General features: G+C 54.8%; 1 protein-coding gene across 2 annotated transcripts; it reads right to left on the reverse strand.

Moving 5' to 3' along the window:
- Positions 1–588: 588 nt before the first annotated feature.
- LOC137359982 (E3 ubiquitin-protein ligase TRIM65-like) lies at positions 589–21,790 on the reverse strand. 2 transcript variants are annotated; one of them, XM_068025576.1, is made up of 6 exons: positions 21,263–21,788; positions 18,998–19,093; positions 17,480–17,710; positions 16,550–16,769; positions 11,447–11,530; positions 589–1,707 (listed from the first exon to the last, which is right to left on the reverse strand). In XM_068025576.1, exons 1-6 carry the CDS (start codon positions 21,740–21,742, stop codon positions 1,181–1,183), a joined length of 1,638 nt encoding a protein of 545 aa, XP_067881677.1. In that variant the 5' UTR covers positions 21,743–21,788; the 3' UTR covers positions 589–1,180. The 2 variants fall into 2 exon arrangements, with proteins under 2 accessions (XP_067881677.1, XP_067881678.1); XM_068025577.1 differs by lacking the exon at positions 18,998–19,093 and having other exon boundaries at positions 21,263–21,790.
- Positions 21,791–26,734: the final 4,944 nt, after the last annotated feature.

Genomic DNA, 26,734 nt, shown 5'->3' on the forward strand with positions numbered 1-26,734 from the left:
GACGAGGCGGATGGACAGAGTGTGGAACAGGAAGACAGGACGAGGCGGATGGACAGAGTGTGCAACAGGAAGACAGGACGAGGCAGGTGGACAGAGTGTGGAACAGGAAGACAGGACGAGGCGGATGGACAGAGTGTGGAACAGGAAGACAGGACGAGGCGGGTGGACAGAGTGTGGAACAGGAAGACAGGACGAGGCGGATGGACAGAGTGTGGAACAGGAAGACAGGACGAGGCGGATGGACAGAGTGTGGAACAGGAAGACAGGACGAGGCGGATGGACAGAGTGTGCAACAGGAAGACAGGACGAGGCAGGTGGACAGAGTGTGCAACAGGAAGACAGGACGAGGCGGGTGGACAGAGTGTGGAACAGGAAGACAGGATGAGGCGGGTGGACAGAGTGTGGAACAGGAAGACAGGACGAGGCAGTGTCTGGCCACTCCTTTAATATTCAGCCCACCAATGGTTCCAGTCTCACCACAATCTCATTTACATCACTGTAACTCACATTTCATCACATGACCTCCTGCTCCAATCACACTGCCCCACCATCCATATTCTTACCGGACAAAAATATGCAGAGAAAATGAACAAAACCAACATTTATATTTAATGCCTGTGAGATTTCCCAGGTTTCTCACAGTGTCCAAGAGATTAATCTTTAATTCCCCGAGACTCCAGAGCACTCTACAGGTCCGTGACCCCACCAATCAGAGTGAAGAATCATGTCCATGCAGAACCTGACTCCCTGAACCTTGTCCCTTCCAGTCTCGGGGGTTCAGGCTCTGTGTCCCAATCCAGGTCTCAGGGGTCAGGATCTCATTCCCAATCCGGATCTCGGGGTTCAGGATCTCATTCCCAATCCAGGTCTCAGGGGTCAGGATCTCATTCCCAATCCAGGTCTCAGGGTTCAGGATCTCATTCCCAATCCAGGTCTCAGGGGTCAGGATCTCATTCCCAATCCGGATCTCGGGGTTCAGGATCTCATTCCCAATCCAGGTCTCAGGGGTCAGGATCTCATTCCCAATCCGGATCTCGGGGTTCAGGATCTCATTCCCACTCTGGGTCTCGGGGTTCAGGATCTCATTCCCACTCCGGGTCTCAGGGGTCAGGATCTCATTCCCACTCCGGGTCTCGGGGTTCAGGATCTCATTCCCACTCCGGGTCTTGGGGTTCAGGATCTAGTTCCCAATCTGGATGCTGGCCCCCCTGTTGATTTGGAAGGCAGGGAGCAGGGGCTGGGTGAAGGTGGCCTGGAACTGGTGGAGGAGGACAGCCCTGTCAGTAATGCCATAGAAAGACAAGGTATGACTGGGGAAGTTCAGGTAGATGCCGAGACGTTGGTAAGGGGCAGGCACTGGATCACCTGGCTGGTTATGGTGCCAGGGCCTCCCGGTGCCCTCAGCCAGTTCCAGGCACCACGAGACATGGTTACGTCCCAGAAAGCAGGCGATGCCGCGGCCTTTTCGGTGGATTTGGCGGTAAGTCAGGCCCACCAGCACTGGGCCTCCAGTGATCCACATCTCCCAGTAATGGTGGCCACCTGAGAACTCCTGTACGGCCAGCACCTGGCACAGCCGATTGAATCTGTCCACGTGCTCTGGGTAATCCTGGACCCTGGGGTGCGAGCTGAGCGCGTGCTGTCCATTCCCCCTCAGTTCCAGCTGGTCAGAGGCCGTGTTTGGGTCAAATGTCACCACCGTCAAATCTGCATCAAGAGAGAGCGCGAGATAAGGACACATCGCAGAGTGACTTCACCCAGACTGACAATATCCCCCGCACCCCCAGACACCATTCATCTCCAAAACCCCCACTCCCATCACTAATGACCATTATTTGGGTGATTCAACCATGGAGGGCAGTGTCAGGGCAGGTCACAACGACCACTATTGGATAGTAATTCAAAGGAAATACTGAAGTGAATCCAGATTGAAACCCACTCAGAATCTAGAACAAATCTCCCTCTACATTGTGCCATCAAACACTCCCTGGACAGGTACAGTACGGGGATTAGATACAGAGTAAAGCTCCCTCTACACTGTCCCCATCAAACACTCCCAGGACAGGTACAGTACAGGGGTTAGATACAGAGTAAAGCTAAAAAAAAAAAAACGGGGTTAGATACAAAGGGGCTGCTCCTCAAGTTCTGGCTGCACTTCAGCCCCACGCTCCTGATGTTTGGGCACCCGGTGCGGAGGGGCTTGGGCCGGGAGGAGGATCTCCTCGTCGGTCTGCTCCTGGGCCTGGCCAAGGTGGCAATTCACAGGTCCAGGTTGCGGGCCGTCGGGGGGTCCGTCCTCCCCGATTGCCTGCCCCTCTTCCGCGGTTACATTCGCACCCGGGTGTCCCTGGAAAAGGAGCATGCGGTGTCCGCCGGTACGCTTGAGGCCTTCCGCGACCGGTGGGCACCGCAGGGACTGGAGTGCATCGTCGACGCCGAGAATGGCATTTTAATTTGAGTTTTTGTTTATTTATCTGGTTTTAATAAAGTTATTTTAAAATATAAGTGTGTATATAAAGGGGGCCTGAGGAATAAAGGCCCCCTCGACATAAAAAGAAAAAAAAAACGGGGTTAGATACAGGTATAAAGAAAAAAAATAGGTTTGATACAGAGTAAAGCTCCCTCTACACTGTCCCATCAAACACTCCCAGGACAGGTACAGCACGGGGATTGGCTGCCCACTGATTTGGGAGCCTGAGTGCATCAACGAGGTGCAGCTGACAGTGCTGGTGGCAGTTGGAGGTTGCAGAGGTGGAGAGAGGAGCTACACTGAGCAAGGGAGAGCTTCTACAAACAAGCAGAGGAAAACTCCAACAACAATCACCTTTAAAAGAGAAGAAAGTGACATTCTTTTTTTGTTGGAAACAAGGCTTTGTCTGGAGGCGGGTGCTGAACACCAGTAATTTACTTTGGACTGTTGGGGGAGGAACAAGTGGCTGGAACAACAAGGGGTGGGGCTGCCAATTCAACAGGAATCTGTGCTGCTGCAAAAGCACACAGGAAAGCTCCCTCCCCACCCCAATTGCCAAGCCTGGGTCAGCTGAAGCTGCCCAGCTAAACAGACGGAAGGGGATAGATAGTGCCTGGGCAGCTTCAGCTGACCCAGGTGAAGACGACTCCCCCAACCAGAAGACCGGAAGACCAACTTCAAAGACTGTTTGTTTTAAGTGTACTGTGAGCACCACCTCCAGAAAGCAAGTCATCCCTTCCAGCCTGCCTTTGCCTCTCCTCTCTTACCTCAGCCTCTCCACTAACCTGTTGTTTGTTTGTTTGTCTTTTCAAATTTTTCTGTGAATCTGTTATTTAGTGTGCAAGTCCACAATTTGGGGTGGGTTTAGCTCTTGGACCCATGGCAAGCCCTTCATCACCGGTGGCGGGGCCCTCTACTACCTACGCAGCTGCAGCTTCTGTGGCTGCCCACGTGGCCCCGTCACCCTTTAAATTATTGACATGCAGCCATGGGGTGAAGAGCTATCCCCACCCCAACATGTCTATTGAGGCCTGCGTTAAGGCAATGGCCGTGGTTGTCGGCCCCTCGGCCATTGTTGCGGCCTCAAAGATGTATGGGAAGGCTGTGTTCTTTTTGAAGACCGAGCGGGCGGTGTCCCTGGCCCTGAGTAAAGGGCTCACTGTGGGGGGGACCTTCCTGCCAGTGGACCCTCTGGGGGCCACTGCGCATCGGATAATGTTGTCCAACGTCCCACCCTTCATTCCCAGTGAGCTCCTCCTCCCCCACCTGCACCATCTGGGGGAGGTGAGGTCGGGGATCACCCCAGTCCGGCTTGGTCTTCGGGAGCACAGCCTCCAACATGTCTACTCCTTCCGCCGCCAGTTATTTATGCAGCTGGCGCGGGAGGAGGACACGGAGGGCCAATTTAATGTGGAGTTCCAGGGGACGGCCTACCGCGTCTTTTGGACCTCGGACGGGGCGCGGTGCCACGTCTGCAAGGGGGTGGGGCATGTTCGGAAGGACTGCCCCAACCTCCCGGCCGCCAGCTCCACCTCGGCGGCCCAGAGTGGTTCCACAGCACCTCCTCCCACTCCCCCCGCACATCCAACAGACACCGCTCAGTCGGTTCCGGAGGCTGTGGTTTTCACAGCCTCTGGCGGGGAGGGGAGCGTCCGTCCGAGCGGAAGGAAGACGCGGGGAAAAAAGAAACATCGTGAGGCGCGTCCCCTGGACACTTTGACTCAACCCGAGCCTGAGCTCAGCCCAAAGCCCATTCCCATGGAATCCACCTGTCCCAGGGCTGGGCTCAGGCCCAGGGTGACTAAAAAAGGAAAAAAGGGTGCGGAGGCGGAGGCCTCTGATGACATGGAGGTCTCTGAGTCTCCGCGCCCAAGTGCGAAAAAGAGGAGAAGGCACCCCTCCACAGAAATAACACAGGGCCCTGAGGTGCAGGGCCCATCTGTTGGAGGGGAGCTGCCTCCTGTTTCTGGTCCTCAGGTGCCCCCTACCGCCACCACCAAGGCTGCAAAGTCCGGGCAGGTGCTCCCTATTCCTCAGGATGGAGGGGAGGGGATGGCCCCGGTACGTGAGGCCCCTCCTGAAGGAGTAAGTGGGGCCCTGCTTGTGGTGGGGGAGCCTGGGGAAACCGCCCATTCCGCCACTGCTACTGGGTCGGGTGTCCTGAATGAAGGGGAGGGCGAGGCCCCAGAGGGTCGGGCCTCCCAGCCGGAGTCCACCACCAACCAGGAGACACCCGACCCAGTTATAACTGAGAATGCTGCCCCATCTGCTGGGCCTGTGGGTGCTGGCGGAGCGGGAGATGGCCTCCTCTCGCCGCCTCCAGTCTCGGCTCCGGCTGGTTTCCCGGAGTCCGGAACTTCTGTCTCCCCTGGACCAGTCATTGGCCTGGGGATGGAGGTGGAGGGGGGTCCTGAACCGCTGGTGCCTACAGGCTCCAGTTTCACAATAGAACCCAGAGAGGACTCCTCCGCCATCGATCCTGGGGGTGGGATCGTGACGGAGGCGGGACCAGCTGGCGCGGCCGGGACGTCCGCCCCACAGTGTGTGGTGGATGTGTCGGCCGCTGGCGGTGACGACCCGGAGGAGGATGGGGATTCGGTGCGGGGCACGGAGGATGATCTTGATTCCATCGCCAGTGAGGTGGTGGAGTCCCTCGTGCCTCCCACCGAATCTCCTCTCATCCCCACGGCGGAACTCCGGGATTTCCTCGCGGCTTGCAGAGGTTGCCGCAATAAAGTTCAGCTGGCCCTCGACCGTTGGTCGAATCTGGCGCTGATCATCCAGTCCGTCCGTGCCGCCCTTAAGATAGCGGGCAAGCGCGCGGACGTGAAACTGGTTGAGAGGCGCCGTTTTAATGTGTTCCTCAATGGGTTGCTGGGGGAGTGGAGGGCCAGGTGCACTTCCACTCCCTCCTCACAGTGAGCTGTTGGTGACGGGTTTTACGTACCTTTGACATGAAGATAACCATAGCCAGCCTCAACATCAACGGCAGCAGAGGGGCTCACCGCAGATTTCACAATCTCTCAGTCCTTAGGGAAGGGAGATACGCGGTGAGCTTTCTGCAGGAAACACACACCGTTCCGGGAGACGAAGCCACCTGGCTCCTGGAGTGGCAGGGTGGGGTCTACATGAGTCACCTCACCCCTATTTCTAGTGGGGTGGCTATCTTGTTGGCCCCGACTTTTCAGCCGGAGATCTTGGGGGTCAAGGAGCTAGTGCCGGGCCGCTTGCTCCACCTCGCCGTTCGCCTGGGTAGCGTGCCGCTCCACTTTGTGAACGTGTACGCGCCCAGGCCCGGCGATTTGCAAGCGCGCTTCTTTGAAGAAGTGTCCGCTCTCTTGAGCTCCATCGATAGCGGCGAGTGCATGATCCTCGGGGGGGATTTTAACTGCACCCTCGAGGTGGGGGATCGCTCCGGTCCCCAGCGCGGCCAAGCGTCGGTGGAGAAGTTGAGGGGACTGATCAGCTCCCTTAACTTGGTGGACGTCTGGCGGAATCTCCATCCCGACTCCAGCGCCTTCACGTGGAGGTCTGGAGGAGGGGGGTCGCGAATCGACCGCCTCTACTTTTCGCAGGCGTACGTCTCCCGTGTCTCGGCAGCCTCCATGCGGCTGGTGCCGTGCTCGGACCACTGCCTGGTGTGGGCGGAGTTCACTCCGCTCCGCACGCGGGCGGGGTCCGCGTACTGGCACTTTAACAACCGGCTGCTGGAGGACGTGCGATTTCGGGACTCGTTCTGTCGATTCTGGGCCGACTGGAGAAGGAAGCAGGGGGGCTTCCCCTCCTTGAGGCTATGGTGGGATGTGGGCAAGACTCACATCCGCGTCTTCTGTCAGGAGTACGCGAAGGGGTCGACCAAGAGGCGGGAGGCCGAGGTCGGGCGCCTTGAGAGGGAGGTGCTCGACTTGGAATCCCGCCTCGGTCATGCCGTCGCGGACCCGGCCCTGTGGCAGGCGTACAAAGAGAAGAAGGGCGCGCTGAGGAACCTGCAGCTCATAGGGTCCCGAGGCGCGTACGTGAGGTCGCGGATCCAGATCCTGGAAGATTTGGACCGCGCCTCACCCTTCTTCTACTCGCTGGAAAAATGGCGGGGGGTCCGTAAGCAGCTCGTCGAGCTGCTGGCCGACGACGGATCCTCCATCACGGATCCGGAGGGAATGGGCCTCCTGGTCCGGACGTATTACAGTGCGTTGTTCTCTCCGGATCCGTCCAGCGAGGACGCGCGCAGAGTTTTGTGGGAGGACCTGCAGCAGGTCAGCCTGGAGGGCGCCGAAGGATTGGAGGCTCCGCTCACGTTGGCGGAGCTGACTGGCGCCCTCCACCAGCTCTCGAGGGGCAAATCCCCAGGGCTGGATGGGTTGACCGTGGAGTTCCTCAGGGCGTTCTGGGACGTCCTGGGGGACGATTACGCGCGGGTCCTGGGGGAAAGCCTGGCGACCGGGGAGATGCCCCTCTCGTGGCGCAGGGCGGTCATCGTCCTGCTGCCGAAGAGGGGCGATCTCCGCCTGCTTAAAAACTGGCGTCCGGTCTCCCTCCTCAGCACGGATTATAAGATCTTTGCCCGGGCTATGTCTACCCGCCTGGGCTCCGTGCTGGCCCACATGATCCACCCCGACCAGTCCTACACGGTCCCGGGCCGGTCCATCCAGGACAACATCCACCTGGTCCGGGACCTGATCCATCTTTCCCAGAGGACTGGTCAGTCGGTCGCCTTTCTCTCCCTCGATCAGGAGAAGGCGTTCGACAGGGTGGATCACGATTACCTTTTCGGGACTCTGCGCGCTTTCGGACTCGGGCCGCATTTCGTGGCCCGGGTCCGACTTTTATACGCCGCCGCAGAGTGTCTAGTCAAAGTTAACGGGTCCTTGACGGCGCCCCTTCGATTTGGGAGAGGAGTGCGTCAGGGGTGCCCCATGTCCGGCCAATTGTATACCATCTGCGTGGAGCCCTTCCTGTGCCTGCTTCGCAGGAGGTTGACGGGATTGGCTCTGCGCGAGCCGGCCATGCGGGTCGTCCTCTCGGCTTACGCCGACGACGTGCTCCTCGCAATCACAGATCCCGTTGACTCGCGGAGGATGCGCGACTGCCAGCAGACCTTTTCTGCCGCGTCCTCCGCGAGGATCAATTGGGAGAAATGTTCCGGACTCCTGGTTGGTCAGTGGCGGGTGGACTCCCTGCCGGAGGAGATGACACCTTTTGCGTGGAGCACCACGCACCTCCTCTATCTGGGAGTCCACCTTAGTCCCGCTGAGGAAGCCTGGCCGGCAAACTGGCAGGAGTTGGAGGCGAAAGTCACTGCTCGGCTGGGGCGCTGGACAGGACTGCTCCGAGTGCTTTCCTACAGGGGCCGAGCGTTGGTCATAAACCAACTGGTGGCCTCCATGCTGTGGTACCGGTTGGTCACTTTGGCCCCGCCCCCTGTATTTGCCACCAAGATCCAGAAGAAACTCGTCGATTTCTTCTGGGGCAAGAGGAAACACTGGGTCTCTGCCGCGGTCCTGAGTCTCCCGATCGAGGAGGGCGGTCAGTCGCTGGTGTGCGTCCGCACCCAGGCTGCGACTCTCCGCCTTCGGACCCTGCAGAGATACCTGTACGTCGAGCGTCCTCCCAGATGGTGTGCGCTGGCGACGTATTTTTTCCGCCAGTGTCACTGCCTTCAAGACGACACGCAGCTCCCGGTGGAGTCCGTTAGCCGCGCCTCTCTGAGGGAGTTGCCTGTCTTTTACCGGGATCTTTTCCGAGTCTGGAACATGGTCGCCTCCAGTCAGGGCGCTCCCCCGCCGGCGGAGGAGAGCGCCTCGGCTGTCCGGGCGGCTGACTCCGGGGACGGTCCGGCGGGCGGAGGAGTAGCCGAAACCCCCGGGACGCCCCTCACTGCGGGTGGCGAGGGGGCTCGGGAGTGCGGAGCGATCCCGGCCGAGCTGACCCCCGCTGGGCCGGAACTGCTCATCGGACCCAGGCCCCGAAACCCTCCTCGGGAGCCGGTCCCGCACAACCCGAGCCGCTTCTCGGGAATGCCCTCCGTGCCATTCCAATCGGCGCGGAGGGGTTTCCTGTACGGGCTGCTCCTGCACACTCTCCACTTCCTCGCCCTCGTCAGCCGGCCGGACACGCCCTGGCGGTCCGCGTTGCCATCTGGCGGCGAGGGGAAACCCCGATGGAGGTCTCTCTACGCGGGAGTCTTCCCCCTTTACATCGGGGACCTGGGGTGGAGGGTGCTGCACAGAGCAGTCCCGTGCAATAGGCTTTTAAGTAGGTTCATGGACTCCCAGGCCAGCTGTACTTTCTGCGGCCTGGACGAGTCCGTGTTCCACATTTATACGGAGTGTGCGAGGTTGCAGCCCCTATTTGAGTATCTGAAGGGGCTGCTCCTCAAATTCTGGCTGCACTTCAGTCCCACGCTCCTGATCTTTGGGCACCCGGTGCGGAGGGGCTTGGGCCGGGAGGAGGATCTCCTCGTCGGTCTGCTCCTGGGCCTGGCCAAGGTGGCAATTCACAGGTCCAGGTTGCGGGCCGTCGGGGGGTCCGTCCTCCCCGATTGCCTGCCCCTCTTCCGCGGTTACGTTCGCGCCCGGGTGTCCCTGGAAAAGGAGCATGCGGTGTCCGCCGGTACGCTTGAGGCCTTCCGCGACCGGTGGGCACCGCAGGGACTGGAGTGCATCGTCGACGCCGAGAATGGCATTTTAATTTGAGTTTTTTGTTTATTTATCTGTTTTTAATAAAGTTATATTAAAATTATGTAAAGAAAGGGGGCCTGAGGAATAAAGGCCCCCTCGTCATGAAAAATATAAAAAGGGCCTGGGGTATAAAGGCCACCTAGAAAAGATTTTAAAAATGGGGTTAGATTCGGTCCCAGGCCGTTCCACCCAGGACAATATCCACCTGGTCCGGGTCCTGATCCATCTTTTCCAGAGGACTGGTCTGTTGGTCGCCTTTCTCTCCCTCGATCAGGAGAAGGCGTTCAACAGGGTGGATCACGAATACCTTTTCAGGACTCTGCGCGTGTTTGTACTCGGGCCGCATTCCGTGGCCTGGGTCCGACTTTTATACGCCGCCGCAGAGTGTCTAGTCAAAGTTAACGGGTCCTTCACAGCGCCCCATCGCTTTGGGATTGCCCATGTCCAGCCAATTATATACCATCGCTGGAGTTCAGAAGAGTGAGGGGGGCTCGCATAGAAACCTATAAAATTCTAACAGGACTTGACAGGGTAGATGCAGGAAGGATGTTCCTGATGGTGGGGGAGTCCAGAACCAGGGGTCACAGTCTAAGGATACGGGGTAAACCTTTCAGGACTGAGATGAGGAGAAATTACTTCACCCAGAGAGTGGTGAGCCTGTGGATTTCGCTACCACAGAAAGCAGTTGAGGCCAAAACATTGTATGTTTTCAAGAAGGAGTTAGATATAGCTCTTGGGTTTAAAGGGATCAAAGGATATGGGGAGAAAGTGGGAACAGGTTACTGAGTTGGATGATCAGCCATGATCATAATGAATGGCGGAGCAGGCTCGAAGCGCCGAATGGCCTACTCCTGCTCCTATTTTCTATGTTTCTATCTGTGTGGATCCATTCCTGTGCCTGCTTCGCAGGAGGTTGACAGGTTTGCCTCTGCACAGGCCAGGCACGTGGGTCATCCACTCGGCTTACGCCGACGCCGTGCTCCTCGCGGTCACAGATCCCGTTGACTTGCGAAAGATGCGCGACTGCCAGCAGTCCTTTTCTGCCGCGTCCTCCGCGAGGATCAATTGGGAGAAATGGTGGGTCAGTGGCGGGTGGACTCCCTACCGGAGGAGTGGACACCTTTTGCATGGAGCACCACGAACCTCCTCTATCTAGGAGTTCACCTTAGCCTCGCTGAGGAAGCCTGGCCGGCAAACTGGCAGGATTTGGAGGCAAAAGTCACCACTCGGCTGGGGCGCTGGACAGGACTGCTCCGAGTGCTTTCCTACAGGGGCTGAGTGCTGGTCATAAACCAACTGGTGGCCTCGATGCTGTGGTACCGGTTGGTCACTTTGGCCCCACCCCCTGCATTCGACACCAAGATCCAGAAGAAATTTGTCGATTTCTTCTGGGGCAAGAGGAAACACTGGGTCTCTGCCGTGGTCCTGAGTCTCCTGATCGAGGTGGGCGGCCAGTCGCTGGTGTGTGTCTGCACCCAGGCTGCGACTCTCCGGCTTGGGACCCTGCAGAGATACCTGTACGTCGAGCGTCCTCCCAGATGGTGTGCGCTGGCGACGTATTTTTTCCGCCAGTGTCACTGCCTTCAAGACAACACGCAGCTCCCGCCGGAGAACGTTAGCCGCACCTCTCTGAGGGAGTTGCCTGTCTTTTACCGGGATCTATTCCGAGTCTGGAACATGGTCATCCCCAGTCAGGGCGCTCCCCCGCCGGAGGAAGAGAGCAGAGGAGACAAGGTTAGGTGGGAGAAGCTGGGGTTGTTCTCCCTGGAACAAAGGAGATTGAGGGGAGATTTAATAAGAGGTGTATAAGATTATGACAGAATCACAGAATAATACAGTGCAGAAGAGGCCCTTCAGCCCATCGAGTCTGCACCGATGCATTAGGTTTAGATAAGTTACACAAGGAAAACTGTTCCCATTAACTGATGGTGCAAGGTCGAGGGGATACAGATTGAAGGTTTTGGGCAAGAGATGCTGGGGGGGATGTGAGGAAGAACTGTTGTACGCAGCGAGTGGGAATGACCTGGAACTTGACGCCCATGAGGAGGGTGGAAGCGAAGACTATGAATGACTTCAAAAGGAAATTGGATGGGCACGTGATGGAAATAAATTTGTAGGGCGGGGGGAATGGGACTGACTAGAGTGTTCTGCGGAGAGCTGGCACGGACTCAGTGGGCTGAATGGCCTCCTTCTCTGCCGTATATTACTCTATGACTCGACACTGTCCCCATCAAACACTCCCAGGGTAGTTACAGCATGGGGTTAGATGCAAAATAAATCTTCCCTCCCTGATACTCACATTGCAGGAGTTCCAGCCTGGACTGGGTTTCATTTTGACTTTCCTGGAGGGATCTGGACACAGAGAGAGTTACTGTCTCAGTATCTGGATAGGAAGAAGCAGAGAGGAAGATGGATATTATTTGAGCTCCAATGTTTCCATGTTAAACTGGAGAGAGCCACTGACTGTGCTTCTCTCCCTCCGATTATTAAACATACCTGAATCATGGGGAAATATAGGTACTGTAGTTCAGAGATGAAAAGTGTCTCAGCTCCAGGGAATGGCGAGATTCATCATGAGCTCTTTCTGCCCGAGTCCAAAATGACTAACTCCTGCTTGTTGGAAAATTTACCAGTTGGCAGCGGTTTAAGTGTCAGTGTTGCACCATGGGTAGCACTCTCATCTTGATGTCAGAAAGTCATGAGTTCAAGTTCTACACCAGGGACCTGAGCCATAATCTAGATTGACACTCCCAGCGCTGTACTGACAGAGGGTCAGTACTGAGGGAGTGCTGCACTGAAAGAGGGTCAGTACTGAGGGAGTGCTGCACTGAAAGAGGGTCAGTACTGAGGGAGTGCTGCACTGTCAGAGGGTCAGTACTGAGGGAGTACTGCACTGTTGGAGGGTCAGTACTGAGGGAATGCTGCACTGTTGGAGGGTCAATACTGAGGGAGTGCTGCACTGTCGGAGGGTCAGTACTGAGGGAGTGCTGCACTGTCGGAGGGTCAGTACTGAGGGAGCGCTGCACTGTCGGAGGGTCAGTACTGAGGGAGTGCTGCACTGTCGGAGGGTCAGTACTGAGGGAGCGCTGCACTGTTGGAGGGTCAATACCGAGGGAGTGCTGCACTGTTGGAGGGTCAGTACCGAGGGAGTGCTGCATTGTCGGAGGGTCAGTACTGAGGGAGTGCTGCACTGTCGGAGGGTCAGTACTGAGGAAGTGCTGCACTGTCGGAGGGTCAGTACTGAGGGAGTGCTGCACTGTTGGAGGGTCAGTACTAAGGGAGTGCTGCACTGTCGGAGGGTCAGTACTGAGGGAGTGCTGCACTGTCGGAGGGTCAGTACTGAGGAAGTGCTGCACTGTCGGAGGGTCAGTACTGAGGGAGTGCTGCACTGTTGGAGGGTCAGTACTAAGGGAGTGCTGCACTGTCGGAGGGTCAGTACTGGGGGAGTGCTGCACTGTCGGAGGGTCAGTACTGAGGGAGTGTTGCACTGTCGGAAGGGCAGTACTGAGGGAGCGCCGTACTGTCGGAGGGTCAGTATTGAGGGAGCACAGCATTGTCAGAGGGTCAGGACTGAGGAAGTGCTGCAGTGTCGGAGGGTCAGCACTGAGGGAGTGCTGCACTGTTAGAGGGTCAGTACTGAGGGAGTGCTGCACTGTCGGAGGGTCAGTACTGGGCGAGGGCTGTACTGTCAGAGGGTCAGCACTGAGGGAGTGCTGCACTGTCGGAGGGTCAGTACTGGGTGAGGGCTGTACTGTCAGAGGGTCAGCACTGAGGGAGTGCTGCACTGTCGGAGGGTCAGTACTGGGCGAGGGCTGTACTGTCGGAGGGTCAGTACAGAGCGAGTCCTGCACTGTTGTAGGGTCAGTACTGAGGGAGTGCTGCACTGTTGTAGGGTCAGTACTGAGGGAGTGCTGCAGTGTTGGAGGGTCAGTACTGAGGGAGTGCTGCACTGTTGTAGGGTCAGTACTGAGGGAGTGCTGCACTGTTGGAGGGTCAGTACTGAGGGAGTGCTACACTGTTGGAGGGTCAGTACTGAGGGAGTGCTGCACTGTTGTAGGGTCAGTACTGAGGGAGTGCTGCACTGTCGGAGGATCAATACCGAGGGAGTGCTGCACTGTTGGAGGGTCAGTACCGAGGGAGTGCTGCACTGTCGGAGGATCAATACCGAGGGAGTGCTGCACTGTCGGAGGGTCAGTACTGAGGGAGTGCTGCACTGTTGGAGGGTCAGCGGGTCTTTTTCAGGTTGGAAAGCCATAACTAGTGGGGTGCCACAAGGATCGGTCCTAGGGCCTCAGCTATTTACTATCTATATTAATGACTTAGAGGAAGGGACAGAGTGTAGAGTATCTAAATTTGCTGACAATACAAAAATAGGTGGGAAGGCATGTAGTGATGAGGACACAAAGAATCTGCAAAGGGTTATAGATAGGTTAAGTGAGTGGGCAAAAACTTGGCAGATGGTGTTCAATGTGGGAAAGTGTGAGGTAATCTACTTTGGTAGGAAGAGTAAAAAGGCCGATTATTATTTAGATGGAGAAAGACTACAAAATACTGCAGTACAGAGGGATCTGCGTGTTCTTGTACATGAAACACAAAAAGATAGCATGCAGGTGCAACAGGTAATTAGGAAGGCAAATGGAATTTTGGCCTTTATTGCTAGGGGGTTAGAGTTTAAAAATAGGGAAGTCTTGTTACAACTGCACAGGGTGTTGGTGAGGCTGCACCTGGAGTACTGTGTACAGTTTTGGTCCCCGTATTTAAGGAAGGATATACTAGCATTGGAGGCAGTTCAGAAAAGGTTCACTCAGCTGATTCCTGGGATGAAGGGGTTGTCTTATCAAGAACGGCTAAACAGGTTAGGTCTTTATTTAATGGAGTTTAGAAGAATGTGAGGTGATCTTATCGAAACATAAAAGATTCTAAGGGGGCTTGACAGGGTAGATGTTGAGAAGATGTTTTCACTAGTGGGAAAATCTCGAACTAGGGGACATAGTTACAGAATAAGGGGGCACACTTAAAACTGAGATGCGAAGGAATTTCCTCTCTCAGAGGGTGCTGAATCTCTGGAATTCTCTGCCTCAGAGAGTTGTGGAGGCTAGGTCACTAAATGTATTTAAGGAGGATGTAGATAGATTTTTGAAATCTCAGGGAGCCGAGGGTTAGACAGAGCAGGCCCGAAAGAGGAGTTGAGGCCTGGGACAGATCAGCCATGATCTTATTGAATGGCAGGGCAGGCTCGAGGGGCTGAATGGCCTACTCCTGCTCCTATTTCTTATGTTCTTATGGCCGGCACTGACACGATGGGCTGAAGGGCCTGTTTCTGTGCTGTATAACTCTATGATTCTGTGACTCATTCCAGGGCCCCGTGTGATTGTGGGTGATTTGCTGAGGATTTCAACTGGTGAATACTGAGGCTTTTTATGACCTCTTGGCACATTCAGGACATGAAATTGGTTCCCTGATCAACTGTATTTCTTCGGTGAGTCCGTATCTGGTGAAAAACTGGGTTAACCCCTTGAATACAGCTTTGCCAGTAATTTTCCTCAAGGGTATGGCTCCTGGGAATCGGGAGGCCATATACAAAGTGGTTAAAAGGTATTGATAACCTGTCCTGATTTTGGGTAGAGGTCCCGCTGTCGATTAGAACTATACTGAAAGGTGCCCAGAAAGCAGGAATGGGGATCAGTGGAGCAGGTTTGATTGCAGGTTGTGGTTTCCCAACAACCTGGCAGGTATGGCAGATCTGACAAAATTTAACCACATCTTTGCGGATTCGTAGCCAGTAAAAGATACCCATGTGCCCAGCCATAGGGATTTCATGGGCCATTCGCAGAATCTCTCTGCAACATTTAGGAGGAACTACAATTTGGTGAACTAATGTCTACTCCTCCTCTGCAAGTCACTGTGGGGTCTCCATTTCCTCAATAGGATTTCATTTTTAAAACTGAACAGTGAGGCAGTTTCTCTGCCTCAGAAACTATCCTTTTTGAATCAGTATCTGCCTGCTCAGCTTCAATTGTATAGCTTCTGATTTTAGCCCATTTTGATAAAATGAGAGATGTTCACTCTTTATTGTAGCGATTGTAGCTGGAGACACGGCATCTGTGAGTGCCTTTGTTTTTGCTCACATTGTGGATAGCTTACATCCATGTGTGATGAGTTGTTTAATTTTAATTCTAGCAGACATGAATGTGTATTTCAGTGTAGGCAAAGGTATATATCAATTTCTCTTCCATCTTTCAGAAGGCAAGTGTACCAGTCTTTTTAATTTGTTTTGTATATACCTCTTTGTTTTGATTTTGTTTTTCCATCACTGCACTTCCCATGAACATGACACAATTATAAGGACACCTTCGATAGGCAGGTCCATCTGTGACTGATCAAAATCTGCACTGAACGGGCTAGTTTCTGAGTAGTAACACATATCCTTGTCTCCAGTTGTACATTTGAACAATGCTGCCTTCTCTGAATCATTCTAATGGGCAGAAACTTACCACACTAACAGACCATCTACTTCAGGCTAAGTCACATAATAGGAATTAATTAAAAAACACAAGTTTATAATCAGATGAGGTATAATTCAGCACAGGGTGGGGATGGGGCCAGAGCCCTCCCTGATCTGTGGGTGGCTCAGTACCTCACTGGGTGATGTACTCAACAACCAAACCAGTTAACCAACAGAGTGACATCTACCAATTGGTTTAGTACAGTTGCAGCACTCAGCTCCATCTTCCATCTCCCAGGGGAGGGAGACAAGAACTCCAGACGGTCCTAGGCAGGGGAGACAGGAACTCCAGATGGTCCCGGGGAGGGGAGACAGGAACTCTAGATGGTCCCAGGGAAGGGAGACAGGAACTCCAGATGGTCCCAGGGAGACTGTAGCTCCAGACAGTCTCGGGGAGGAGAGACTGTAGATACAGCTCTGAGTTCCAGGCTAACATCTAGCAAGATCTTTGCATTTGGTGGGTGTGGGTGTGAGCATAAGAAATTGGAGAAACAATAGGCCATTTGGCCCCAACAGCCTGCTGCATTATCCAACCATCGCTTGGACTGTGGCAGTCCATACAATCCTCCCCCTGCATCAGACTAACCTCCTAATGGGTTAGTACAAGGATGGATACAGCCATTGGAGCAGGGTTCATGTTAAGGCCTGTCCAATAGTGTGGATATGAATACAGCCTCCCCAATAGGCAGTGCCAGAGGGAAGGGGCAGTGCTCTGCAGAGACACTCTGCCCTGCTTACTCTTCCTCCTCATCTTCCTCGCCCTTCCTTTCCCTTTGCTGTGTCCTGCTCAATGTATCCCTTAGTGATACAGTCTTATATTAAAACCAGCCACCAGTGACTGGACACAAAATGCAGCCCTTTAGGGTTGAGGCCTGATTGGTTGGTGAGGGCACTGACCTGCGAGGGCACTGACCGGTGAGGGCACTGACCGGTGAGGGCACTGACCGGCGAGGGCACTGACCGGCATGTTCAGCTGGGTGAAGACATCCAACTGCTCTCTCAGCAGCTCTGACAATTCTTTTGTTGCTGTACTCAGTTTGCTCAGGTGCTCTGGGACCTCTGATTGGGGTGCTGGACACAAAGGACAGTCTGGGGTCATCCTCGATATCTGTGGTCCCTGCGGAGATGTGAGGAGAGAAAACACAGGGTTTGTGTGACTAGGCTGAGTGGAGAGATGGGGAGGTTAGACACTGTCCTTCCTTCAAATTGAACTCAGTCTCCTCATGTTGGCTCTGAGCAGGTTTTTTGCTGCACAGTCAGCGATTGGAGGGCTTCTATCACTGGAGTAGTGATCTAGGAGAATACGTGTTCAAATTCCAACATACTTTGGGAAATAAAAAAGCTGGTCTCAGTTAAAGTGACTGTGAAGTTGTTGGATTGTCATTAAAAACCCATCTAGTTCACAAATGTCTTTTAAGGAAGGAAACCTGCCGTCCTCACCCAGTCTGGACCTGGATGTGACACCAGATCCTTAACTGTGTCTGTTGTAGCCCAGAAAGACATTCCATTGTATCAAACAGAAGGCCCATCACCACCTTCTCAGGACAGGTAAGAATGGGCAATAAGTGCCTGCCTTGCCAATGTCGCCCATGGCCTCGGCAATGAACAGGCATTGCTGCTATTGGATCTTGCTCTGTATAAGTTGGCTGCCATTACCAGAGGAGGAAACGCGGGGTGGGAAAGGGTGTTGGGTAGTGGGGGGGGGGGGGTGCGGGAAGGGGGAACGGGAGTGGGCGACGGTGGCGGGGGGGTGCTGTGGAAAGAGGGGGTAGGAAGTGGGGGTGGAGAGGGGGTGGGAAGGGGAGGGGGTGGTACTGCCTGTGTTACCTGCAACAGGATATGGTCGTGACATTCCAGCAATGTTTGCAGCTCCAGATGCTCCTGCCTGAGCTCAGACACTCTCTGCTCGAGATGCTGCAGTATTGCTCCAGAGTGATGGAGATGCACTCGCTCTGCATCCTGCACTGAAGCCACGACCTGGCCTCTGGCTCTCTCCACTGTCACCAGCAGCTTACAAAATTCCTCCTCCACCTCCCCTCTGATTCGCTCGAAAGACGCCTGTAGGCAAAAGAAGGAATCTCCTAGAAAGGGGACGTCTGATCATGGGGCAGGGCTTAAATCAGTTGGGGAGTGGAGGGGCCGCAGGGAGAAGAGCTTCTCCTCACCCCCCTGCCCCCCACAAACACCCCCCCCGCCCCCCACAAACCCCCACCCCCCCCCACAAACCCCCCGCCCCCCACAAACCCCCACGCCCCCGCCCCCCCCCCCCCCACACTCCCACTCTCCCCCAGCCACACAAGCCTGCAATCAGGTACTGGGAGTCACCCATCTCACAAGGGTGAGGTTATATATTGATGGTGCAGGAGCAGAGTCAGGGCTTGTAGACCAAGAGATCTTCCTCTTCGGCTGTCCCTCGGGAACGAGGATGACTTTCTTCCACTCCGGGTTGTGGGTCCTTAGATGACCGAATAGTCCAATCCTGATATTCCAGATCCTGAAGTTTATTTTGAGGGGGTGGAAGATGCCTGTGTGTGGGTTCTTTTATCAGGGGGTGGACATTGCACACCGACTACCACATGGTCCGAGTGAAACAAGGTCTTTGTCCAATGGCAGGGATGGCCGAGACAATTAGAGACCAGGCTCTGCTACACGGACGGGGACTAATACAGTCAAACGGCCAGCAGGTCCAACCAGTGAGCCGGGGAGCAGGCCGTGTGGAACTGTGTCAGGGTGTTCTTGAAGTGGTGGCTGAAAGCCTGCTCCAAGGGCTCCTGTGACATGGGCTCCTCGGGACCCCTCACGGAGCTGGCAGGAATAGGATGAAGCAGAAAAAGCAGTATAACCAAGAGATACTGTGCATTTCACAGCCTCCTCGGAGGAAGGGTCTCATTATCATATCAGTGACTGGTCCCAAAAGACCCTGGCTTCCCACCTCCCCCCCTCCCCACACTACCACCCACCTCCCCCCCTCCATCTCTGCCCCCTCCCCACACTACCACCCACTCCCCCCCTCCCCACACCTCCTCCCCACACCATCCCTGCCCCCTCCTCACTGTCCCCCCACTCCCCTAATCCACCCCTGCCTCCCACCACAGTATTTTGAGGGTGAGCAGAGTCCACCATGGTGAAAGGGCTGAGGGATGGAACCCTCAAGCTTGCGGCTGATTGCCCAGTGAGTTGGGGCTTAGGGGAGGGCTGGGTGATTGGCGAATGACAGCCCTCACAAGGTCCGTTACAACACGCCATCACCACAGGCCATGAGGACAGTCCGGACACAAATATCATGAAGGATGGAGTGAAGACACATTCATCAAGATAACACTGGAGGGCAGAGTAATGTCTCACCTGTTGGGAGGCTGCTCTTTCCTTCCAGGCTGTAATCTCATCCAATGTCATTTGAAGCTGTGACTCCACTGACCTCTGACACTTCACAATTTGCTCCTGCCAAATTGCAAACAGAAAATGGTGTATTAATCTGAACCTGTCTTTGGTTATGGGGCTGAATTTTATGGGCCTTCTGAAGACGTGGGCAGGGTGGGGCAGGAGGTGCTAAGTGAATTGCAACGGGAGGCGAGTGGGTGTGGGGCTCGCCATGTTTAATCGAGATGGGATAGGTCGAAGAAGGTCTTCACACCCAGAGGCTACTTGAGGCCTAGTAAAAGGCACTAAGCCAGGAGGAGGTCTCTGGCATGCGGCCCCACCTCACTTACCTGAGGTCCGAGTCTCCACCGCTGGTCCTGGGTCCCAGGCCTGGTACAGTACCAGCAATGGCCACTGCTCCTGGTGGCATTGCCATGACCACTGAGCTGTCAGCTCTGTGATTGGCCAGCAGCTCTTGGAGGCATGACTCTGTCTTTAAAGGGACAGGGACCCCAACGCCAGGCTGTAAATTGCCTGGGAGTCATGGGATCGTGCTGCAAGGGCGAGCTCCAAATGATAGAGGCAGGATTCTTCCCACCGTTTTGGCCCAGTGCCTGCCAGTGCCACAATATTCAGCCCAGGGAGTGCACTGGGACAGTGAGTCACTCCAGTTATAGGAAGTGCACTGGGACAGTGAGCCACCCCCGTTATAGTGAATGCACTGGGACAGTGAGCCATCCCGGTTATAGGGAGTGCACTGGGACAGTGAGTCACTCTGGTTATAGGGAGTGCACTGGGACAGTGAGTCACTCTGGTTATAGGGAGTGCACTGGGATAGTGAGCCACTCCGGTTATAGTGAATGCACTGGGACAGTGAGCCACCCCAGTTATAGGGAGTGCACTGGGACAGTGAGTCACTCTGGTTATAGGGAGTGCACTGGGATAGTGAGCCACTCCGGTTATAGTGAACGCACTGGGACAGTGAGCCACAACGGTTATATTGAGTGCACTGGGACAGTGAGTCACTCCGGTTATCGTGAGTGCACTGGGACAGTGAGCCACTCTGGTTATAGGGAGTGCACTGGGACAGTGAGTCACTCCGGTTATAGTGAGTGCACTGGGACAGTGAGCCACTCTGGTTATAGTGAGTGCACTGGGACAGTGAGTCACTCCGGTTATATTGAGTGCACTGGGACAGTGAGCCACTCTGGTTATAGGGAGTGCACTGGGACAGTGAGTCACTCCGGTTATATTGAGTGCACTGGGACAGTGAGTCACTCCGGGTATAGTGAGTGCACTGGGACAGTGAGTCACTCCGGTTATAGGGAGTGCACTGGGACAGCGAGTCACATTGGTTGTAGGGAGTGCACTGGGACAGTGAGTTACTCTGGTTAAAGTGAGTGCACTGGGACAGCGAGTCACTCCGGTTATAGGGAGTGCACTGGGACAGTGAGCCACTCTGGTTATAGGGAGTGCACTGGGACAGTGAGCCACTCTGGTTATAGGGAGTGCACTGGGACAGTGAGTCACTCCGGTTATAGGGAGTGCACTGGGACAGTGAGCCACTCTGGTTATAGGGAGTGCACTGGGATAGTGAGTCGCTCTGGTTATAGGGAGTGCACTGGGATAGTGAGTCGCTCTGGTTATAGGGAGTGGTGCCCCTTTAAGAAGACACCATATTTACCTTGGGGAGTTAAGGCATTCACATGTATCTATCGGTAGTTAGTGAGGCTCCAGCGATGTGGTAATGATGGAGCTAGTTAATGATGTGGGATTTAGTTACTGATACATGTTGCAATTTGAGGGAGTTTGGTGCTGTTGTCACCAGCGAGCAATATTAACGGCAGTTACCTTTTCTGATTTAACTATTTAGTGATAATAGAGATTCTAGCTCTGGGGATTGTAGTTAGTGATGTTAGATCTTTTCTGCATTCGAACAGTGACTCCCCTTCAGAATTACTGAGACTGTGAAAAGCGCTATAGAAATGCATACAAAAGCAAAATACTGCAGATGCTGGAAATCTGCAATAAAAACAGAAGTGCTGGAAATACTCAGCAGGTTTGGCAGGGTCTGTGGAGAGAGAAGCAGAGTTAATGTTTCAATTCAGTGACCCTGAATACTGCCAGACCGGCTGAGTATTTCCAGCATGTTTGTGTTTTTATTATAGAAATGCAAGTTTTTGTTTACGCGCATTGATGCTGGTTACTAGTTCCAGCTGGTTACTAGTTCACAATGTTAGTAATAGTTACCCGGGCTTCTTCCAGCTGCTCCTGCACTCTCACAACCTGGTGGCTTTTGTGGTCCTCGTTATTGCAGAGGCTGCAGATGTTGAGTCGCTCCGTGCGGCAAAAGAATTGCAGCGGCTTGTGGTGTATCGGGCAGAGAGTCCGGGGATGGGGGTCAGCCCCGGGATGGGGGTCAGCCCCGGGATGGGGGTCAGCCCCGGGATGGGGGTCAGCCCCGGGATGGGGGTCAGCCCCGGGATGGGGGTCGAGGTCAGCCCTCTCTCGCTGCAGGGCCTCGCTCAGTTGACTCAGGCGGATGTTCTTGGCCAGCTGCGGTCTGCTGGGGAAGCTGTGCCGACACTCGGGGCAGCTACAGCCGCCGCTCTCCCGGTCCCAGTGCGCTGAGATACAGTCGCTGCAGAAACTGTGGCCGCACTCGGTGGTCACCGGGGAACGGAAACTCTCCAGGCAAATAGAGCAGCGCAGCAGCTCCTGAGTGCCCATCCTACCCTCAACCAGTCAAACACTCCCTCCCTCACCCTCTCACACTACCTCCCTGTCCCTCCCTCCCTCACTCCCTGTCCCTTCTTCACTCTCTCTCTCTCGCCTGCGATTTTCTTGTATTCAGTGTTTGAAACTCTCAGCTGTAACTCCAGGCCGATTAGCTCCTCTCTCCCCCCGTCTCCTCCTCCTCCTCTCTGTTTCCGGAGCCACTGTCGCCCGAGCGGAATCGAAACTAAAAATCGAAACTGAAACGTTCACACGCAATGGCATTCACCCGCAAACTGACACTGACACTGACCGGCAACCTGACACTGACCAGGAACCTGACACTGACACTGACCAGCAACCTGACACTGACCAGGAACCTGACACTGACCAGGAACCTGACACTGACCAGGAACCTGACACTGACACTGACCGGCAACCTGACACTGACCAGGAACCTGACACTGACCAGGAACCTGACACTGACACTGACCAGCAACCTGACACTGACCAGCAACCTGACACTGACCAGGAACCTGACACTGACCAGCAACCTGACACTGAAACTGACCGGCAACCTGACACTGACCAGGAACCTGACACTGACCAGGAACCTGACACTGACACTGACCAGCAACCTGACACTGACCAGGAACCTGACACTGACACTGACCAGCAACCTGACACTGACCAGGAACCTGACACTGACACTGACCAGCAACCTGACACTGACCAGGAACCTGACACTGACCAGGAACCTGACACTGACCAGGAACCTGACACTGACACTGACCAGCAACCTGACACTGACCAGGAACCTGACACTGACACTGACCAGCAACCTGACACTGACCAGGAACCTGACACTGACCAGGAACCTGACACTGACACTGACCAGCAACCTGACACTGACCAGCAACCTGACACTGACCAGGAACCTGACACTGACCAGGAACCTGACACTGACACTGACCAGCAACCTGACACTGACCAGGAACCTGACACTGACACTGACCAGCAACCTGACACTGACCAGCAACCTGACACTGACCAGGAACCTGACACTGACCAGGAACCTGACACTGACACTGACCAGCAACCTGACACTGACCAGGAACCTGACACTGACACTGACCAGCAACCTGACACTGACCAGGAACCTGACACTGACCAGGAACCTGACACTGACACTGACCAGCAACCTGACACTGACCAGCAACCTGACACTGACCAGGAACCTGACACTGACACTGACCAGCAACCTGACACTGACCAGGAACCTGACACTGACCAGGAACCTGACACTGACACTGACCAGCAACCTGACACTGACCAGGAACCTGACACTGACCAGGAACCTGACACTGACCAGGAACCTGACACTGACACTGACCAGCAACCTGACACTGACCAGGAACCTGACACTGACCAGGAACCTGACACTGACACTGACCAGCAACCTGACACTGACCAGCAACCTGACACTGACCAGGAACCTGACACTGACCAGCAACCTGACACTGAAACTGACCGGCAACCTGACACTGACCAGGAACCTGACACTGACCAGGAACCTGACACTGACACTGACCAGCAACCTGACACTGACCAGGAACCTGACACTGACACTGACCAGCAACCTGACACTGACCAGGAACCTGACACTGACCAGGAACCTGACACTGACACTGACCAGGAACCTGACACTGACCAGCAACCTGACACTGACCAGGAACCTGACACTGACCAGCAACCTGACACTGAAACTGACCGGCAACCTGACACTGACCAGGAACCTGACACTGACCAGCAACCTGACACTGAAACTGACCGGCAACCTGACACTGACACTGACCAGTAACCTGACACTGACCAGCAACCTGTCACTGACACTGACCAGCAACCTGACACTGACCGGCAACCTGACACTGACACTGACCGGGAACCTGTCACTGACACTGACCAGCAACCTGACACTGACCGGCAACCTGACACTGACACTGACCGGGAACCTGACACTGACCAGCAACCTGACACTGACACTGACCAGCAACCTGACACTGACCGGCAACCTGACACTGACACTGACCGGGAACCTGACACTGACACTGACCAGCAACCTGACACTGACCGGCAACCTGACACTGACACTGACCGGGAACCTGACACTGACCGGCAACCTGACTCTGACACTGACCGGCAACCTGACACTGACCAGGAACCTGACACTGACCAGCAACCTGACACTGAAACTGACCGGCAACCTGACACTGACCAGCAACCTGACACTGACACTGACCAGCAACCTGACACTGAAACTGACCAGCAACCTGACACTGACCAGCAACCTGACACTGAAACTGACCAGCAACCTGACACTGACCAGCAACCTGACACTGAAACTGACAAGCAACCTGACACTGACCAGGAACCTGACACTGACACTGACCGGCAACCTGACACTGACCGGCAACCTGACACTGACCGGCAACCTGACACTGACACTGACCAGCAACCTGACACTGACACTGACCAGCAACCTGACACTGAAACTGACAAGCAACCTGACACTGACCAGGAACCTGACACTGACACTGACCGGCAACCTGACACTGACACTGACCAGCAACCTGACACTGACCGGCAACCTGACACTGAAACTGACCAGCAACCTGACACTGACCGGCAACCTGACACTGACACTGACCGGCAACCTGACACTGACACTGACCGGCAACCTGACACTGACCAGCAACCTGACACTGACACTGACCAGCAACCTGACACTGACACTGACCGGCAACCTGACACTGACACTGACCAGCAACCTGACACTGACCAGGAACCTGACACTGACCGGCAACCTGACACTGACACTGACCGGCAACCTGACACTGACCAGGAACCTGACACTGACCAGCAACCTGACACTGAAACTGACCAGCAACCTGACACTGACCAGGAACCTGACACTGACACTGACCGGCAACCTGACACTGACACGGACCAGCAACCTGACACTGACCGGCAACCTGACACTGAAACTGACCAGCAACCTGACACTGACCAGGAACCTGACACTGACCGGCAACCTGACACTGACACTGACCGGCAACCTGACACTGACCAGCAACCTGACACTGAAACTGACCAGCAACCTGACACTGACCAGGAACCTGACACTGACCGGCAACCTGACACTGACACTGACCGGCAACCTGACACTGACCAGGAACCTGACACTGACCAGCAACCTGACACTGAAACTGACAAGCAACCTGACACTGACCGGCAACCTGACACTGACCGGCAACCTGACACTGACACTGACCAGCAACCTGACACTGACACTGACCAGCAACCTGACACTGAAACTGACCAGCAACCTGACACTGACCAGCAACCTGACACTGAAACTGACAAGCAACCTGACACTGACCAGGAACCTGACACTGAAACTGACAAGCAACCTGACACTGACACTGACCGACAACCTGACACTGACCGGCAACCTGACACTGACACTGACCAGCAACCTGACACTGACACTGACCAGCAACCTGACACTGAAACTGACAAGCAACCTGACACTGACCAGCAACCTGACACTGACCAGCAACCTGACACTGAAACTGACCAGCAACCTGACACTGACCAGCAACCTGACACTGAAACTGACAAGCAACCTGACACTGACCAGGAACCTGACACTGAAACTGACAAGCAACCTGACACTGACCAGCAACCTGACACTGACCAGCAACCTGACACTGAAACTGACAAGCAACCTGACACTGACCAGCAACCTGACACTGAAACTGACCAGCAACCTGACACTGACCAGCAACCTGACACTGAAACTGACAAGCAACCTGACACTGACCAGGAACCTGACACTGAAACTGACAAGCAACCTGACACTGACCAGCAACCTGACACTGACACTGACCAGCAACCTGACACTGACTGGCAACCTGACACTGACCAGCAACCTGACACTGAAACTGACAAGCAACCTGACACTGACCAGCAACCTGACACTGAAACTGACAAGCAACCTGACACTGACCAGGAACCTGACACTGAAACTGACAAGCAACCTGACACTGACCAGCAACCTGACACTGACACTGACCAGCAACCTGACACTGACTGGCAACCTGACACTGACCAGCAACCTGACACTGAAACTGACAAGCAACCTGACACTGAAACTGACCAGTAACCTGACACTGACCAGTAACCTGACACTGACCAGCAACCTGATAGTGACCAGCAACCTGACCAGCAACCTGACACTGACCAGTAACCTGACACTGACCAGCAACTGACACTGATCAGTAACCTGACACTGACCAGCAAACTGATAGTGACCAGTAACCTGACACTGAAACTGACCAGCAACCTGACACTGACCAGCAACCTGATAGTGACCAGTAACCTGACACTGACACTGACCAGCAACCTGATAGTGACCAGTAACCTGACACTGAAACTGACCAGCAACCTGACACTGACACTGACCAGTCACCTGACACTGACCAGCAACCTGACACTGACCAGTAACCTGACACTGACACTGACCAGTAACCTGACACTGACCAGCAACATGACACTGACCAGCTACCTGATAGTGACCAGTAACCTGACACTGACCAGCAACCTGACACTGACCAGTAACCTGACACTGACCAGCAACCTGATAGTGACCAGCAACCTGATAGTGACCAGTAACCTGACACTGAAACTGACCAGCAACCTGACACTGACCAGCAACCTGACACTGACACTGACCAGCAACCTGATAGTGACCAGTAACCTGACACTGACACTGACCAGTAACCTGACACTGACCGGCAACCTGACACTGAAACTGACCAGCAACCTGACACTGACCAGCAACCTGACACTGACACTGACCAGCAACCTGATAGTGACCAGTAACCTGACACTGACACTGACCAGTAACCTGACACTGACCGGCAACCTGACACTGAAACTGACCAG

The sequence above is a fragment of the Heterodontus francisci genome, unplaced genomic scaffold, assembly GCF_036365525.1.
Source record: "Heterodontus francisci isolate sHetFra1 unplaced genomic scaffold, sHetFra1.hap1 HAP1_SCAFFOLD_410, whole genome shotgun sequence".
Taxonomy (NCBI): domain Eukaryota; kingdom Metazoa; phylum Chordata; class Chondrichthyes; order Heterodontiformes; family Heterodontidae; genus Heterodontus; species Heterodontus francisci.